The sequence below is a fragment of the Ostrinia furnacalis genome, unplaced genomic scaffold (genome assembly GCF_004193835.3).
Source record: "Ostrinia furnacalis isolate ACB-3 unplaced genomic scaffold, ASM419383v2 OfSCF0570, whole genome shotgun sequence".
NCBI lineage: Eukaryota > Metazoa > Arthropoda > Insecta > Lepidoptera > Crambidae > Ostrinia > Ostrinia furnacalis.
Window position 1 is genome coordinate 61116 of NW_021130809.1, and position 20214 is coordinate 81329.

General features: G+C 39.2%; 1 protein-coding gene across 2 annotated transcripts; it reads left to right on the plus strand.

Annotated features, from left to right (window-relative positions):
* Positions 1–515: 515 nt before the first annotated feature.
* tey (teyrha-meyrha) lies at positions 516–17740 on the plus strand. 2 transcript variants are annotated; one of them, XM_028322970.1, is made up of 8 exons: positions 517–620; positions 2368–2431; positions 13037–13226; positions 14630–14795; positions 15499–15677; positions 16072–16285; positions 16980–17076; positions 17174–17740. In XM_028322970.1, exons 3-8 carry the CDS (start codon positions 13047–13049, stop codon positions 17370–17372), a joined length of 1035 nt encoding a protein of 344 aa, XP_028178771.1. In that variant the 5' UTR covers positions 517–620; positions 2368–2431; positions 13037–13046; the 3' UTR covers positions 17373–17740. The 2 variants fall into 2 exon arrangements, with proteins under 2 accessions (XP_028178772.1, XP_028178771.1); XM_028322971.1 differs by lacking the exon at positions 2368–2431 and having other exon boundaries at positions 516–620.
* The last annotated feature ends 2474 nt before the right edge of the window (positions 17741–20214 follow it).

The following is a 20214-nucleotide window of genomic DNA, read 5'->3' on the forward strand; positions in this document are numbered from 1 at the left end:
CTAAATTGTGATTGTGAAATGGATAACAAATTACGAGTAGGTATTATGGATGCAATAAATTATTGAGTGTTCGAATTGCATACCAAATGGCAAATGAAAGCTAATGTAGCAAAATAAAATCTACAAAAAATGTAAAAATAAATAATACCCTCTAAAAATATATGCGTAGGCAAAATAATATTGCAAATGGAAAATGATTTGAAACTTTCTTATAATGTAAAGTTTTAATAAAGTTTACTCATTCCTTGAACACAGTTCTTACAAATAAAATTTAATGGTGAACTCTAACTAAAAATTGCGAACGTTCTTTTGAAAGAGTATGAAAAGGTCTGCCATTGTTGCAATCCAATGAGTGCAGTGCCGGCGGAGTGCAGTTAAGCTGGAAAATTCTAGGTCCACGTTCACTATCGGGTATACGTTTAAAGTATAGATAGTGATAGTTAATTTGAACGGGTGCAGTTTTTACGTCGTAGGCGGGGGCGTGGCGAGTGCCCGCCCAGCGGAGCGCCGCGGGCGGCAGTCTCCGCGGGTGCTCCGAGTGGTGGTCTCGTGCGCGTCCCGTCCGTGTCCCGGGTCAAGTTCCGTCGGTGCCGTATCGTGTTTCCCCGTCGCGGAGTGAGGTGAGTACTTACTCGTACTTAATTTTTTTGGGATGGAAATTCATTAAACTCAATCTATTTGGCTAGGATTTTTTATACCGTCGTGGCTAAAAGTACAAATAAACTCAATTTGAGTGAAAACATAAATATTGTGTGTCGTGAAAAAAATACTATCATAACTACAATTTATTTTAGACCGAAAATTTTTTATCTCATAAATCCTAAGTGCAAAAGACAATGCCGGAAATTGGCGTCTTTTTTTTTCGCGCGCCCATCGACCGAACTTTGTTTTTTGATTACAAAATAGTGTAATAAACCAAACTTACTATGACATAATATACCTCTAAACTCAGTCTGAACTGAGTTACGAGCATTAGAAGTTTGATGATTTTCATACTAGATTTGCTTTTTGCGCGCAAAAATAGCGCAATATTTTGTTGCAATTTCTTACAAAACTTGCGCACGCATCAAACTTCTAATGCTCGTAACTCAGTTCAGACTGAGTTTAGAGGTATATATGTCATAGTAAGTTTGGTTTATTACACTATTTTGTAATCAAAAAACAATGTTTGGATGATGGCCGCTCGAAAAAAAAAGACGCCACTTTCCATACAAAATCTGGCATTGCCTTTTAATAATTTGTTTCTGTGGAAGTAAAAAGAGAACTGTACTTTTTTCATTTATTGTGCTTATTTTTATTTAACTCCGGTTAAAAAAAAAGAATATTTCTAACAGAACGCTACAGAATTCTTTGCTACGAGCTACGGCGACCGTAGCACCGTAGAGCCCTTGTAGAGCCAGACGCCGTAGCACAAAATATCGTAGCAATTAGAAAACTAAAAATGATAAATAAATAATTATATGTATAGCTTTAAACATAAAAACAGACGTAATAATTGTTATAGAGTAGATTATAGAGCTAAAGACCAAATAGGCATATTGTCTTGAAACAATAGAAAAAACTGAACGCTCAAAAATTCACTAACCAAGAGACTATGATTTTCTTAAGGAAGGAGGTACCGTGTAATTTTTTAAAGTTTTATAATCTACGATAAAAAAACAAAAGCAGTTTTTTTATATTTCTGCAAGTATGAGTTTTCACATTTATTTATGTGCTACTTATATTTACTAAGTAATCCCTGTTATTTGTCTTGATAAATTGCTTGCCACAAGTCTATAGCTTGCTTATCTCACATCCTAACAGGGATGGTGGCGGCGTCAAAGGGATTAGTCAGACCTTATTTAGGTATCGGTATCACGTTGATGAGCTTAGTTTACCGACGCGGTGATTAATGGTATAGAGCGCTAGATTAATACCTATAGCTTCTCTTGTGGTAAAGCCCTTTATTTTGTTAAATTGCCTTTCATAGTCCGATAATATTTTTTTATTATCTTGGAGCCTGTTTTGAGAAAGTGTTTTATCTAGAAAAATTATAATTTTGACTGCGTTGATAGTTTGTAGTTGAAATTGGCTAAAAAACATAATAACGTATATAAAGTACAATTTAATTGATATAAAGGTAGATTACTGTATTTTCAACATAAATTAAAAACAAAAGATACCTATAAATTTAGAGCTTTTACTATTTCAATAAGGATTCAAGCTTTACAAGTTTCCAAAAATTAAAATCACTTATCGGGTGTGGTTTTCTTTAACGATCCAAAACAAAAAATACTAATTGGATAATAAGCTATTACCTTCTATTTCCCTCCGTTTATTTCTCGTACCTTTTTTCAAAATTAAGTCCCTTTTAATATTTATTTTCAGATTTCTTCGACAGTTTCCGTGGGTAGTACAGGCCGGTTCAAAAATGTTTTCTTGCATTTAAATGGTAACAGTCGATAATTTAAATTTTATTTGCGAGGCGAATGTTTTATTAATTTAAGCAATTAACTCAAAACATCCAAATCATGAAATATACTAGAAAAAATTTAAAATTTTATAATAAAAATGTTAAATCTCATCGTAATAAATTACAAAATTAAATCATCCTTCCAATTGCAATATTTCTTTCACCGTAAAGTAATTTTATTGGGTTCAAGGTATTTTTGAAATTAAAGAGCTTATTATTTATTTATCAATGCATTTTAAGTTATAAATTGTTGTTAAATACTATTTAATTGTGCGTAGCGCCATCAATTTCTAGGTTTCCAAACATTGTAATAAATTGCGCTCATTACATTATTTAATTTAATAAATTAGTAACCATTTGATTGGAATTTACATTCGTTTCGTTTATTTTTAATTTAATCGTTGGGAAGGATCGATATAAACCGCAATTATTTTGTAATAACTTGCCGGAAGCTGTGTCTGCGGGTAGACAACATTCGCACGCGCGTTGTGGTCGGCGCCTGGCGCGTGACGCGACGCACTGGCTCTACCCGCAAAATGATTTCAACATTCATCTGTAGCCTTCACTGCTTCACATCAGACTGACCAAAATCAAAACAATGGATAGACCCGGATTATTTTGTAACGTCTCGAAGCGATGGTAGAGCAAAAAACATACACCAATTAGGACATTTTTAGTTAGATTTTAATTTTACATGATTGAGCTCTCTATTTGGGGAACGTACTAACACAGGTACTAATGTATCATGAGGTAACCTTATTTTAAAAGGATGCCAACGATTTCATTTTTACCCTGTAGAATAAATTAATGAATAAAAGTTTTGTACTAGTAGGTATTTTAACGCCAGAATACTTACGCAGACTAAACAAAAAAAAGGTCGATCTAAGGCAATATTTAGAATATATCTATCTAATAATACATCTTTAATCCATAGATTCAAAGGATATATTTTACGATTGTACTTTATGCACATACTTTTCCAACCGATTGGGCGATAGAGTAATTTTTCACAGAAGCCTGGACGTGTATTGTAAAAAAGATTTAATTGCATACCACGGACGGCACCATGATTCTTATCGCGCTACGCTACTTATTGAATCGGCCGGGTGCGTTCCGTTGATGCGGCGGTTCTCAAAGTACGGGAATACCTAGATACCATTCTGGTTGTTTCTCACTTATAGCTTAATGATCCTACTAGGTATTCATAAGTATAACTTAGTAAAATTTAGTCATTTTACTTGCTATTTCGTACTAGAAGTCTAAAAAACCATCTGAAAATCTAACTTACAAAGCAAAGGAGAAAAGCCATTATTTTGATAAAACTCTGTAAAATGTTCAAAGCTTTAACTAAGAGGACAATAAAAATTAATTAAATTAGTATTTCTAAATTCATACATAATACATACCTCGCTGTATTGGCAAAATGAGTAATCAACCAAACTTATCCAACCGATCGCTGCCACATGGACTACTATTTATCTAAAAGATCAACATTTAAAAAACCTAGTATTTTTTGACAAATTCATTCTTCCCTCGATGCCCTCGCCGGAAGATTGAGAACGCGTGCCCCTTCAGAGCATAAATCAGCCGGTTGTATTTCTTCCGAGAATGGCTCTTTTTATTGCACACTGATTGGCCTATTGCGATCGCTAATGTGTTAAAGAGCCACACAATAGTGTGTTTACACGATTCACATTTAATTGTTATTTGTTCTGGTAGAGACCCTTAACCTTAATTGTATTTTGAAAATAGAGGATTTCCTACAATTATTATTATTGCGATTAATTTACTTGCCCTACATAAGTATAATAAAGCGAACAGCTTCCATTATTACATTGTATTTTTTTTCTAATTTAGATAATACTTGTTTCCAAATAAGATAATATTTTTTTCATCAAAAAAGTTTGACACTAAACAAAAATAATCTAATCTATTCTCCGCCGCGAGTAAGGAGAATCCTCGTAACAAGTGCTTAATTTATTCCTCTAAATAGAATCGTTATGTTAGACCGCACCGCGTGTATCATTTCATAACGTTTACATTACCGTATTTATCGGCCCAGTTCCGGGAGAGCTATTCTTTTGTTTACCTATACGGCACTAGGAGTCCGGCCACTGATGCACGCCAACTGTCCGAATGCGTAACCATCTCGTTAAAGCTTGGAGTAATGATTTAACCCGGTTGTCGGCCACGTTAAATATTATGTGAACTTTTATCTTCTTTTAAATTTATAATTTTAGCATCGCATTGACATTGATTGACGCCGAACTTTTCATGGCCTGTAATTTTAATAAGGGTATTTTAATAATATAATTTTAAGACAGACTAATAGTATCTTGGGCTGCACTGTAAAGATCTGAAACAGTTCAGTCTCTGTTTCAGTCGACTTGTAATCATGTCTTATGTCCAAAATTGATAAAGTTTATTGGATGCGATAGTACGAGTTGGTATAATTAGTTTTCATTACATTACATTATTTATGTACCTAAGTAGGCACTATATTGTGAGTGCTTATGCTCGTATCTCTCTCACTTGAGATGAAAAAAAATTAATGAAAAGAAGGAAAAGCCGAGTAAGTACGAGATGTATCATACAGAAATGTAATTATTAAACACTCAGTTGTATATTGTACGCCATTAAAGTAAAAGTTCTCATAAAACCCTTCCAATACCATTATATTTACCTAGCTTGACCACAAGAGCTGTACCACTTTTGTATTTAGTCCGCAGGGAAATTGCGGAAAGCGCGCCTCTGTAATTTATGCGAATGTAACGTCAAACGGACATGAAATGAAAACTCTAGAAAAGACAGGCTGAAGCGGCATAGTCTAGTGGTGAAGCTAATAACGGGTCTATTGGATATCCTACACGCTTGTTTCCATTTCGCCACCCGGACCAATTTTGCCATTTTGCCAGTCCTTTAGCAGTACGCCAGATTCAGAATTCGGCGTGTGTAGGTCAGTAGTTCATCCGACACGTGATATCGCTGACACTAATTTGCCGGTGAGGCCGTGACTGCAGGACTGCACTGGCTGCATATTGAGTTAGCGACAAATTCGTTAGTAAGTAATTAAACGGGGACTGGCCTGCTGCAGTGAGAATTTTACATCTCGATTTTCAGTGGTAATAGCAGATGAATTTGCTTCTTGATACCCAACGAATAGATTTTTAACTTGGTTGCTTACTTTTTTACAAAAGATATTATGTTACTTGTCATTATAGTTTAACCTTAACGGATTAAAAATTATACTCGCGAGCAAAACTATGGAATCACTTACATGAAGTTGTTTCCACGCGAACTTGTGTACTAACGAATTTGTTAGTAACAAAAAAAGTGGCACCATTTTAAAGATTAAACTTTTATCTTTAAATTGATACCAAATTAATTTAAATCACACCGGTATTTAAAAAGATATCCCGGCTGATGTGAAGAAGTAACGAAAAAGACATGTATGAACTGTTTGATACGTCGCGAGTTGCGGCCTATTTACCCCCTATAAAAGCACGCGTTTTCGAATTTTTGCTTTCACACGTTGATTCATACACATCTCCGCTTCTTTTGACACTTTACCTGGGATTCTACACCTTCAGAAGCAGCACAAATCGTTGCACTATTGCAAGAAAGGCTCAGCCAGCGGGCTGTCGCACGTCAGCGCCACATAAGCCAGTCCTGGGTTTCGAAAGTTTCAAGACGCTTTCGGGAGACTAGTGGCTTTATCCCGAGACCAAGTTCTGAACAGCGCCGGTGCACATCGCAGAGGGAAGGCCGTTTTTTCATGTCAACCTCTCTATGAAATCGTCATTTGACTGGAATCGATGTCCATCAAGAGCTCAGAAATGTTCGTAAGACAGCTGTTAGCGAGTGGACAGTTCGTCTGAGATATAAGCAATAGAATTTGACTCCAAAAAGGCCTGCCACAGGCTCGAAACTGACGGCAGGTAACCGATAAGCACCCTTTCAATTTGCTCGTACACATCTCGATGGGAAGGCGAGTAATGGAGGCGAGTTCTGTTCTCCGATGAATGCAAACTGTGTTTGCAGGGCAGCAGTCGAAGAGGTCGGGTTTATAGGCGGCCTGAGGAGCGATTTGTGCAGTGCTGGTTCGCTGAAACAGTGGCTTATGGGGGTGGCTTGCTCGACTTAACATCGAGATGTGTACGAGCAAATTGAAAGCGTGCTTATCGGTGACCTGCCGTCAGTTTCGAGCCTGTGGCAGGCCTTTTTGGAGTTAAATTCTATTGCTTATGTCTTAGACAAACTGTCTACTCGCTAACAGCTATCCTACGAACATTTCTGAGCTCTTACTGGACGTCGATTCCAGTCAAATGACGATTTCATAGAGAGGTTGACATGAAAAAACGGTCTTCCCTCTGCGATGTGCGCCGGCGCTGTTCAGAACTTGGTCTCGGGATAAAGCCACCAGTCTCCCGAAAGCGTCTTAAAACTTTCGAAACCCAGGACTGGCTTATGTGGCGCTGACGTGCGACAGCCCGCTGGCTGAGCCCTTCTTGCAATAGTGCAACGATTTGTGCTGCTTCTGAAGGTGTAGAATCCCAGGTAAAGTGTCAAAAGAAGCGGAGATGTGTATGAATCAACGTGTGAAAGCAAAAATCCGAAAACGCGTGCTTTTATAGGGGGTAAATAGGCCGCAACTCGCGACGTATCAAACAGTTCATACATGTCTTTTTCGTTACTTCTTCACATCAGCCGGGATATCTTTTTAAATACTGGTGTGATTTAAATGAATTTGGTATCAATTTAAAGATAAAAGTTTAATCTTTAAAATGGTGCCACTTTTTTTGTTCCTAACAAATTCGTTAGTACACAAGATCGCGTGGAAACAACTTCATGTAAGTGATTCCATAGTTTTGCTCGCGAGTGTAGTTTACCTATAGGTACCTACTGATAATTTCATTATGTGATTACAAAATATCCCCATCCAATTTTAGGTTTTTTGGAAACTTTTTCTCTTAAGAACCTTCCTCGAACATCAGTTAGCCAGGCCAGCCGTCTCTAGTTTCGTGCTTAACACCTGTGCTATCGCGGAACACTTCATTTGCTGGGTTGCACCATCTTACTTTAACTTTAACAAAACTCAAAATCTGACAAATTCTATACAGAAAACACCGGTTATCGTCATAGTTACCGTTAAAGTTAGGTGGTGCAACTAGCCTTAGTGATTCATAATCATAATATACCTCCATAGTGAATTAAGCTAATTTGCTTTACATTAAGTTCTTGGTAATTCTGTCTGTGACAATCTGAAGGTCAATAGGCTATAACATTTTCTCGAGCATTTCTATAAATACGTTCTTAAAATTGGTACAAAACAGGAAAAATGTACGTTTGGTTCTGTAACAAGTAAACGCCCTAGTCTATACTCACCTTAAGCAAAACACTTTAATTATTATCCAATTATTGTTAATTAATTAGTGTTAAGGAAACGCGTAAGTACAACACAACCCAATCCTATGCCAATACATACATACGTCAGCAATCTATTGGCTATAGTTCGTATAATCACTTGTTGTGGGTAATCAGCCGTTTGATTTGCAAAGGCAAACGCTGCACATGCAACTTAATTAAGTTCTAATGAGCACCTATAATCAAAACTCGGTGCAGTCCTTTTGAAGTCGACGCATGTGAACTAATAAGCTGTAATCCCTATTATTCTCGATTTGGATGAGCTCACTCATCCGTGGGACAGGCACGTCGAGTTGAAACAGCCTGAATCAGGCTGTGATGTGGCGGTGTTGTTTGACAGACGCAGGCACAAAGGAGCTTTGTTTACTTCCCGATTGATTACGACAAGCGCACTTGACCCATTATGCTGCGCCAACTAATTGGCGACGCACACAGGTGAAATTTCCTCAAAAGTTGGCCAAAATTACGTTATGCGTGTTTATGCCTATATATTGCTATAGTCTGTCTAAAATAATAGTTTAAAGGTGATTTAAAAAGAAAAAGTAACAAATGTTTTCATTGATGTATTTAGTCTTACTAATAATTTGTTAAAAATTTGATAAATTTTAAAAAATACAATTACGATGCAGAAGTTATTTTTGGTTCTTTTAAAAGTTTTATTACATCTTAAGGATAGGGAATACTAATGGAATGCTATTCTGGGAACTACCTGAAAACATATTATGAGTATTTTTAAAATTCATAAAAATTGACAGTTTTGCAATATTTTGTTTAGGTGACGCAGTTTGACGCAGCTAATTTTGGTGTCATATGAAAGCCATAGATATGTTCTTTCGAAATATGTAAAAGAAACGGGTTGATCGCGCTTGATCATGAACTTTTTCACCGTTTCAAAAAAATAAACTGTTAAAATATAGACTTCTATTCAAACCTATATATCTATAACATAGTAAGTAATGTAGACTGTTTAGTAATACAGAAATAATAAACTAACCTGGAAGTATAGAATCCATATGTTTTTTACCAAATATTAACTAAATAAAAGTTAAACGTTGTTGTTAAACAAGAGCTAAAATTATAATAAATTACTCAACAAGAAAAACTGTTTAAATCAAATGTTGTGGGTATCTGGATAAAAAGTGTTAAACTTTTTAAATATCATTTATAGATGGCTCCATATGTCTTGTTCCTATATTAGGTTACTAATTTAGAATCGGAGTAACTTTGCTTTTTTTAATTTTGGCCACAAATAACGTAAATTTCACCTGTGTGCGACGGGGCAGACGCTAGGGCGCCGGCCGGCGACACTTGTACGAAATGTAAAGCGGACGTTTGTGCGGCCGTTCAGTTTACCGTTTATAACGTTTGTAAGTACGCGTCTTTTGTACGCGTCTAGCTGACAACATTTGAATTAACTGTATTTTGTACTTTGCGAGCGTACTACATACATACAGCTAACAATAGTAAATAAATAACTAAAAAATGTACCTACTCAGGAAATATTATTTCCAAAACTCATCTTTAAAAGCTCTTCATCCTAACCATGCAAAACAGATTTTATATTTCTGGAGGTTTATTTTTTTGCCATTTTTGCCATAAGGTTAAGAGGATTTGATCATTTGACTCTATGGGAAAATGTTATTGGATTCAATTCAGATTCAATATTATGGTGTCAGTCAATTACTCCAAAAAATATTAGTTTTCAGTAAATTCTAATAAAAATACCTACATTTTAGCATTTCGGCTTTATAGGCCAGTAGAATTAAACATAAAAATGAATTAAATCGGAAATAATTCCTACTAAAGATTTTAGTGCTTTAATGGATTCATTAGTTGCCCAAAAAGACTCTCCTAGGTTTTCGACTTCGACGGAGTTGTGCTTAAGTGGTGGGAGTCCCCAAAAGGGGCGCTTTTTCGGTTTTCCGGTTATACCGCGTAAAGGACTTGCCCTATCGAAAAGTGGTCTTCCTGACGGTTGAAGGGCATTTAATCCTGCATTAAATAAGACCAAATTCATATGTTTTGAACAAACCGTTCTCGTGCAAATGTTTGGCAAAGTAGAAAATATGTGTATAATTACCCTCTCCACGTCCAATGGCTCGTTACCCGCAGGCTTCCAAGTCTTGCAAAGGAGCGCCTCAACCAGTGTAACCTTATCAAGGCTTACGAGCTGGATGCGTCTATCCTTGTTCGTCCCAGCCGTGTCTTAACTGCGGTTGCTGCACCTCTTCCTGGCACTCTCCTGAACGACTCTGTGTTACCTCCTGTGGCTGCCACTCTTCCTTGTATCCTCCTGCATGACTACGTTGCCTCGCCGTATGCCTGGTCTAAGTTCGACGCCAAAAATTAACAACAACAAATTCATATTAAAACGCTGAAGAGTTTTTTGTTTGTTTGTTTGAACGCGCTAATTTCAAGAATTACTAGTTTGATTGAAATAATTATTTTTATGTTGAATAGCTCATAAATTGAGGAAGGCTATAGGATATATACAATTACTCTACGACTAATAGAGGCGAAGCAGTAAAGAAAAATGTTGCAAGCACGGAAAATAGTGTTTAAACTATTTTCACGCATACAAAGTTGATTTTCTGGCTTCGAACCTTAGACCAGGCATGCCAGGCACCAATGCAATCGTACAGGAGGGTAAACCTAAAAAGCGCCCCTTTCGGGGGCCCCCACTACTTAAGCACAACTCCGTCGAAGTCGAAAACCTAGGAGAGTCTTAATGGGCAACCAATGAAGCCAATAAAGCAATAAAATCTTTTGTAGGAATTATTTCCGATTTAAAATCTAATTCGACTGGCCTATAATTACGTTTGACATTTACTCGTGATTCCGGCTTAGCAGTAAATTGTGGTGGACACAAACAGTTCTGCAAAGGGCCATCGGTGCGGTATCTGTGATTGGAGGCTCGGCATATCAGCGGTAATTACGTAAATGCGATTGCTGGCCGACTCTAATTGGCTCTCGCGGCCGCAGCGCCGATGTCTGCTATACCCATAATTCTCTAAGGCTATACCTGACGTTTAGCACAACCAATTTTGCGATTTTAATTTAATTTGGTAGCTGGTTTGAACGCTAACTAAAATGGATCTCGAATTACGGGATGGCGAACCAATTGCTGGCGCCAAAACAGATATATTATTGGATACGCCACCGATCTCAAACTTCACTACGAAATATTATTTACATTTGAATCGTTCGCACCGATATGTTTTATAAAAAGCATTTTGGCTTTAGTAAATTATACCATCTGATTGACAATAAAAAATAAACATAAGTTTCAAAACAAACACAATTTCTTAAATTATACATAGGTAGGTATTACTTTTAGACCTTTTTAATAAGTAAGGCTCATTCTACAACGACTTTGAAAGTGTAGGGCAAGTTTCCTTTTAAAAATATTAAGGGAGTCAATGCTTTTTAATAATACCACAGAATAATAATAAGTACTACCACAGGTACTACGTACAGAAGTTTTACTTCGCGATGGTATTTTAAAAAATGTATGCTCAATGTCATTAACAATATGGTGTAATTTAGTTTGTCTCAAGAGTCAAGAACCATTTTGTTGAAAAACGTCAGTGATCGGTACTGCGCCGAAACTATAGGGCTGACTTCGGTAAAAGGATGTGATGTGAGGTGCTAAACTGCAGAAAATGGCGAAGGAAATACATGATTTAGCATGAATTATCATGAATAATATTAACTACTTACTTATTTACCTCTCAGTATCTTCAGGCAACTTAAAAAAGTACATTCTGTGTTTTTATTATTATTTAGGCAGTTAAATACTGCACAGTATTTAGTACACCATTTTCTTTATTTTTTTCCATCATACACAAGAATACGCGTGCGTGAGTCAAAGTTCGCTGAGGCCTTGTCGAATAGTATCCTGTAGGTGGGCCATCGTGCGTGTTTTGTTTTCGATGTAAACTCGCGGAGATGAACAGGCCTGATAATACAAACAAAAGGCCATCGAAATGCTATTATATCGTATACCTATTAACATGAACTATTATAGATCTAGTGCTTAACTCAGCCAGTGCCTTATCGAGTTACAAGACTTCAGATTTCTTTCAGATTTGTATGCTATGTTACGTCCTATGTCAATATGTCACCCCTCCCGTGCCGCTCTCTACCTCAGTTTTTTTTTTTACACTCGTATTCACAAACGATGCTTGCTTAAGTGAATCAGCAAACCGAACGCACGGCGTTAAATAGAGCTCTGTGATTGGTTCGTGCGTGACCATGTGCGTCCACGCGCACTGTGAGAGAGACCTCATAGTAATGTTTGTGAATACGGGCGTTAGACAGATAGGTAGGTAACTGCTTAGGTGCGAAATGATCAGATAAAATACACTTAAAAATTAAACAAAAGGCCGCGCAAACGCATTTTTTATTCTATTAATTATGCAGCCAACTCGTAGGAACTTTTGTGATTTGTGTATCGTACTCGTATCGGGTAGGAAGCTACGAAAGAGTAACTTCGAGTCCAGAGGCCACCTAAGACCGGCCGCAGTCATCTGGTGTTGTTTATTGTTGCTGCTAGGTGCCGCCCGCGAGTATTGTGCGCCATCTACGATTGCTCTCCAAATAAACACATTTTACAGCTATTCTTGTGCGGTTTCATACGTGTTTAGTGGCAGTAATTCAGATCTTCGTTTGTTTACACACGGTCAGTTTGGATATCTCTTTCCGTGAGCATGTTTTAAAAAAACGAAAGGATAACGATTAGATTTTAATGAAAATCTTTTTGTAGGTTACCTATTGTTTATTTTATGTAACTAGGCACAAAATATCTTTAGTTACTTATATCGGAAATAAATAAGTTATTTATGGCACGTTTTATGTAATTAATGAAATTTTAAGTGCACTCGTTATGAAATTATTTCAAATCTGAAAGACGCAAAGTTTATAGAACTTAATTAAACAACCCTATTCAATAATGTGGTACCTACTTTTTATACGGGTTGTCCCAAAAAGTAGTGGCAAGCCGAAGCCCAGAGGAATCCCTAGTGATACCTCTGGGCTTCGGCTTGACATTACTTTTTGGGACACCCTATATAAATAGTAATTAGGTATACCCGTTGCCGATACTTTGCTTGCGAGTACAAAATAACAATTTCAGGTACTAACCTTATACACGTGTTATAGAGCAACAGCCATGGAAGGGTTCCTGCACCACATGGCGCCGCAGTTCCTGCACCCAGCCCTGCAGAGCTTCGGCTGCGGCGCCTTCCGACCGATAGGGGGCGCCTTCCACCCCCTGTACCCTGGGAAAGCCTTTGCCCGCCATTTGGGGGAGCAGTACGCCCTTGGCCAAAGCGTTGGACAAGCGCTCAGGGTACGTAAAAAGAGTATAAGAGCTATAATAGAATCCAGAAAAGATGAGACCAGCGCGATTGGTGAATAAAGTTTTTGTTTCATCGGTTACAGACATTTTTTGAGATGTTTGTCATAATATTTGAACAAATATCATTGGAAAGTTGGTATTCTTTTCAAATTGATATGACTTTCATACGCGTTTTATGTTTTTGAACTTTATTTGCAAAGACAGCGCACATAATGTAGATATGAAAGCTTCGTTGAAGAGTATCGCATTCATCTAAAATGTATCGCAACAGAACCTTAAAACATAACTTTTAAACTCGGAACAAAATAACTTAAACACAGTTAAAGTTAAACTATGTATTGTAAAAAAATATTTGTCTCGCACTTGAGCAATTTTTGTGCATCTTCACAAACATTTTGAAAATTGCACTGAAAAAAATTTAAAATTGTCATGTAAGATTACGTATTTAACGAATAGTTTTGTTTTTCGTAATACCTACATTTTTCGATTAATATTTTATCGAGCACCGCTAATATCGGATGAAAGGGGAGAGTCGCCCTAGCACTGGATATTAAGCGATGATGCAATGATGCAAGCGATGTGGCGTTGGGAGATTTTAATATTAATCGAGGACCGGGCGAGGGTTGAGTCACTCTTGCGAGCAAATGGATGAAAGTGATTGTAACTTTATAACATTCATACGACACTATAGTAAATACAAATGACTCTACACTCGTATATTATATTTGTGTTACTATCTATACCTGTATCTGAATGTTATATATTTGTGCTACTACACACAAACGTTGTCCCTGTAGACATCTTCAATTCGATATCGATTCGAGATCGTGACAGCTTCGCTTCGATCGAGGATATCCTCGAGTAAAAAGAAGATTTGATCGGGATAACAAAATTTCATCGACATCATTTGAAAATACTTGGTCAACATTGCGCCAGCAGTGTACCTTTATGGCGTGTACCTATGCAACGAGCTCTCGATAGTTTGAATGTAGTAAATTCAATCACGGATTTCAATTTCCCACTGACGTTCGACGGCACCCCAATACCGTTGCGTTGACATGTCTTTGCTTTGAAAAGCAAAGGCGACTCGCTAGGATTGGATTGTTCCGTCCAGGCATTGCTGGGCGTGGGCCTTGCTTGCTCGTTAGGGAACAGAACGTGAACATGTCGTGATTGGACAGGCTTTTGGCTGTCCGTTTCATAACATATGCGGCAATGTCTGTACCTATACAATGTACAGAAATTAATACGATTAGAAATCTTGACTCGTTACTGTGCTGTTCAACATTGCCATTAATATCGAAACATTTTTTGCGAAATTAGTAATTCACACATCACTCGCAAACTATTTCCATACAAATATCTAGTCCAGAATGAAAATGTGGTGGTCACAGAGCGTCCGCGACGAGAGCAGCACGCCGCCGCTGTACCGGCACGCGTACGCCGCGCGCGACGACACCAGCTCGCCCGGCTCGGCCGCGTCCGCCTCGCCGCGGCCCTGCAAGGACGACGAGCCCGCCGCGCCGCCCACTTGCACCGACTCGCACGACTTCTTCTCGGGTGAGGAACCAGCGGCTACAGTCACTAGCCCGTGACACCAGCTCGCCGGGCTCCGCCGCGTCCGCCTCGCCGCGGCCCTGCAAGGACGACGAGCCCGTAGCGCCGCCCACCTGCACCGACTCGCACGACTTCTTCTCGGGTCAGTAACCAGCGGCTACAGTCACTAACCCGCGACACCAGCTCGCCCGGCCTCGCCGCGTCCGCCTCGCCGCGGCCCTGCAAGGACGACGAGCCCGCCGCGCCGCCCACCTGCACCGACTCGCACGACTTCTTCTCGGGTGAGGAACCAGCGGCTACAGTCACTAGCCCGTGACACCAGTTCGCCGGGCCCCGCCGCGTCCGCCTCGCCGCGGCCCTACAAGGACGACGAGCCCGTAGCGCCGCCCACCTGCACCGACTCGCACGACTTCTTCTCGGGTGAGGAACTAGAGTCATTACTACAGAGGCGTCACTACAGTCACTTCTACCCCACAACATGCTACCAGCTCCCCGGCAAGGACGACGAGCCTTGTGCTTCGCTCAACTTTTTTCTGGTTTGTGTTTAGCACGCGATTGTGTTTTGCAATTTAAAGTTTTGGTTCACCCATTTTTAATTACCGTCTTGAACAGCTTTCAACACGTCAATTAACAGCAAATTGTCATATATTGGCCATTTAAAGCGCCACCAACTGTGGTCAGCCTGGTTCACGAGTATCGCTTGCAGCGGACGGCGAGCGCAAGTCGTCGTGCGGCGTGTGCGGCGCGCGGCTGGGCCCGGGCGTGGCGCAGGCGCACTTTCTCCAGGAGCTGCAGCACCTGTACAGCCTGAGCGCGCTGCCCCGCGACGCTGCTGCGCCGCCCGCGCACTCGTTGCACCACCAGGACGAGGACGCGCGGTGGGAGGTAAGACCACCCTCACCATTTTTGTACTTACTGAATTAGGATACAATTAACTTTGATTTAACTAAGGTTTATTGGAGCCTAAATGAGTCTAATTTCTATTTGACTCCCGAATCCCGATCGATTAACCGAATGCATCATCTTCATGAATAATGGTTCTGTGTTAAAGATAATAAATCATAGTATAGTTTAGTAACAGGGTCCTATTTTGTCCCCACTTATAATCATTTCTCGAAACAGACAAAAACAGTGTTATCTAAACCTAGATACCCTAATACCACATATAATAATTATAATACATACTTGTTTATTATCTACCTACGACATTAAGAGCAATCAGTAACATAACCACATATTAAAGTTAAGGTTCTCATCGATTAACAATACGCCGCTTCAGACATTTCAGCGCATCCGAGCGAACCGTCAGCGGCGGCTGAAGCTGCGCACGCGCAAGCGGCACCACACCGTCGAGAGCATGCTGGGCTACGACCTGGAGGAGGAGCGGCGCGAGGAGCGGCCGCGGGAGCCGCGCGCCTACGACGCCGAGGACGAGCCCGTGGACGTGGAGGGCGACTCGCTGGGCTGGCCCGACGCCGCCATCAGCGTGGACGGTGAGTCAAGCCCCATTGTCACTGTGATACAGTCCTGCTGAGGAGCAGCCGCGGGAGTCGCGCGCCTACGACGCCGAGGACGAGCCCGTGGACGTGGAGGGCGACTCGCTGGGCTGGCCCGACGCCGCCATCAGCGTGGACGGTGAGTCAAGCCTGCATGTCACTGTGATACACTTCTGCTGAGGAGCGACCACGGGAGAATTGTATCCTAATTAAGGAAACTATCAAATTAGTTACATGAAGAAACTTCCAGCAACAACGGCGAGGATGTTGAAGAAACTGGTCTGAGGCTGCCACAACGATCAACATCTAGGTCCACTAGACTGCTAGGAGCTGCGTCAGCGTGGACGGTAAGTGAAGCCTGCATTGGCACTGTGAAGACAGTTTTGCTAAGGACGAGCCCGTCGACCTGGAGGGCGACTTGCTGGACTGGCCCGACGCTGCCAATAGCGTGTACGTTGAGGGCCGAAGTGTAGTCACTATCAGATAGGATAAATGAAGAAAGTTCCAGTAATAACGCCGAGGACATCGAAGAAACTGGCCTGAGAATGCTACAGCGATTACGACGATGTAAAAAAAGAAATACCATCAAAACAAGTACCAAGGAACAAAAACAAATGAAAATACATAACAATATTCTAGCAAAGCCACTTACATATTTATGATGATAATAAAATAAACTTACCCTTTTCAGATAAGGAGCAGCGAGGTGACAAGTTGCACTTGAGCTACGCTGAAGACTTGGAGATATCGAGCACGAACGACACTATCCACTCACCCGAGCGTGTTAGGTATTTTTGCCTGTCAATCCTTCAAATTCATGTTTTGCAGTAGACCTTGATTTTAATCTTCATAGGTATGTTTGCTGTACAGCAGATCTGTCTACAGGATCGAGACGCCGAAGCCGCTTTCGCTGGAGTGCACGCCCAAATCGGACGTGTCCGAGCGTCCGGCCGAGGTGTCCACTTCGGACGCGTGGGCGGCGGCGGGCGCCCCGCCGGACGGCTGGCAGCTGGCGCCGGAGTCCTACGTGCGCCACAAGCTGGACGGCGAGAACCTGCCTTCTTCCACGGACTCGCGGAACTAAACGACTTGATGCTAGAGAGCTGCTAAGGGTACACGATGACACAACCATGCCATGACCGGTCAAAATCTAGGGTGTATCCCATTTTATCCATGGATATGTTACTTTACCGACTTGCCATTTTTATTCAAACCACTATTCTCCGCTTACAGGCATACGGGTTGTCTAGAAGAGATGGCTTCTTAGCGATGCGATAATACCGCCTAAACTGAAAATGAATTTTGGTGGTGTGCAATGTGCAGTATTGCTGTTATGTTTATTTGTTTCTCAAAAAGTGTTCCTGTTTTACACTGTGTTGCGTACATCACCTTGTGTGAAGCCATTTTTTGTGAATTTGACCAGAGGATATACAGGGTGGCCAAAACAGTGAGGTCTAAAAGAAAAATTTAGATTCTTTACATCAAGGTGTACCTAAATCACCCCCATGTATATTATACGATTGTGCTTAGTTTAGGAGATAGAGTTAATTTTGTGATTTTTTAAAATTTTATGACCTAGTAGGCTTTAAACATTTTTATCTTTTTTTTGGGTTGACTTTTTTCAGATTTCTTTTTTTCTACAGATTTGTTATGAATTGCAGATGTTTGAAAAAAATAATCACCTTTCTATCTTTGATTCAAGGTACAAAAGTTTTGCTAGAAACATTAAAATTATGCTTTTATCAGAACACTATCAAATTTTCAACTTAAAAGTTTAAGTAAAAAAAAGAACTTCCATAGGTCCAAAACCATTTTAAAAACTGCGCCGTTTCCTGAACATTCATAATAATACAAAAAAAGATCTACTTAATAGGCCACTATTTCCTGTAATCGGTCCACTAAAGTGGTAAGTCGGAGATTCCGTTACATGTTTTTGACTTTCTTAGAGTGAATCAATATTGGGAATCCTCTAAGTTTACATTACGTAGAACAGATTTAGAGCAGTAACTGGACAGAACATGTTTTTATTCTAAACGAGGAAGCTCTTGCCCTTCATCACACCTGGTGGAAACTGATGATTATGCTGAAGGTGGAAGGGAACTTCAACTACAAAGGAACTATGGCTTCCTACCTCCAAATTCCGGAACACATTGTTATTTTAAGTAAGTTTTGATGACCATAAACCAAATATCCCTCCTTCTTCTTCTCACTGTAGTAGGTATTTCAAGGGTAATAGTAAAATGTAACAACTGCCTCTGTCTTCAAGTGGTAAGAGGTAAGCTTCAGAGGTCCCGGGTTTGATTCCCAGTGGAGGTGAAATTTTCTGCTCGGTTTGGTTGGTGGTAGGGTTTGATCTAAGTCTGCCTGGCTAGCAACTCTATTTTCCTAAGTCTGTCACTATAACAATAATGTTAAAAGCATTACTGTATTCCGGCATTTGGAGGTAGGAAGCCATAGTTCCTCTGTAGTTGAAGTTCCCTTCCACCTTCAGCCTAATCATCAGTTTCCACCAGGTGTGATGAAGGGCAAGAGCTTCCTCGTTGAGAATAAAAACATGTTCTGTCCAGTTACTGCTTTAAATCTGTTCTACGTAATGTAAACTTAGAGGATTCCCAATATTAATTCACTCTAAGAAAGTCAAAAACATGTAACGAAATCTCCGACTTACCACTTTAGTGTACCGATTACAGGAAATAGTGGCCTATTAAGTACATGATTTTTTGTATTATTATGAAAGTTCAGGAAACGGCGCAGTTTTTAAAATGGTTTTGGACCTATGAAAGTTCTTTTTTTTACTTAAACTTTTAAGTTGAAAATTTGATAGCGTTTTGATAAAAGCATGATTTTAATGTTTCTAGCAAAACTTTTGTATCTTGAATCAAAGATAGGAAGGTGATTATTTTTTTCAAACATCTGCAATTCATAAGAAATCTGTCGAAAAAAAGAAATCTGAAAAAAGTCAACCCAAAAAAAAGATAAAAATGTTTAAAGCCTACTAGGTCATAAAATTTTAAAATATCACAAAATTAACTCTATCTCCTAAACTAAGCACAATCGTATAATATACATGGGGGTGATTTAGGTACACCTTGAGGTAAGGAGTCTAAATTTTTCTTTTAGACCTCACTGTTTTGGCCACCCTGTATTTTCTTAGTAGGTACCTACTTAAGCATTAGAAATAACTTGTACCTACTTCACCTTATGGCATGTTTTTTTTATGTGACAGACGAAACAGAATGTTGTCACGTAGTTACCCAAAATGCAGACTGAAATCAGCAATGCTTTGGGAATGAAAAGCATAACTACATAATAGGCAATAGCCTCAAAACAAGAACTTATATTGTATCGGCGCACATTTTTTTCAATGTAAGTCGTACCTACTTCAAATACGAGTATCTACTGAAGTCGCAAACAGTAGTCTGTATAATAGTAATAACAATTAGTTATAAACTTTGACCTTTAATTGGACCATTCTTGGAAAAGTTGAAATTTTCACTTAAATTCGATTAACACATAGGTACATTCATTTACAAAGCCTTTTGTTTTACATTGTTTTGTTAATTATTTTAAAAAATGTGTTTGGTTGACTTGTATAAAACGATTTTACTATTGAAGGTTTTTATAGGTATTAAAAGTTTTATAATTTGTAGTAAATTTTAATCGATTGTAAAGGTATTGGTATGTAAGTAGTCTGAAAACACTTGCTACCTTCATGTAAATAGGTAATTGTCTTTCAGTCATGATATTTACGTATGATTGTTAAATAAGGTAGGTACTTCAACTATATGTACACTAAATAGTTTAATGTTTAGGAATAAATCAACTAACAATTTTAGGTATAAATTAACTTGTTAGTTGTTAATTAACATTAACCTAATTATTATAATCTCAATATCTGTACCTAATTAAGTAATATTATATTCTTG

What these genes read in the sequence shown, in the direction of transcription:
- tey (XM_028322971.1), top strand. Translation starts at nt 13,047, where the DNA reads ATGGAAGGGTTCCTGCACCACATGGCGCCGCAGTTCCTGCACCCAGCC. An exon ending in ACGAGGACGCGCGGTGGGAG is followed by an intron (nt 15,678 to 16,071) that starts GTAAGACCACCC and finishes ACGCCGCTTCAG; the next exon opens with ACATTTCAGCGCATCCGAGC. An exon ending in CACTCACCCGAGCGTGTTAG is followed by an intron (nt 17,077 to 17,173) that starts GTATTTTTGCCT and finishes ATCTGTCTACAG; the next exon opens with GATCGAGACGCCGAAGCCGC.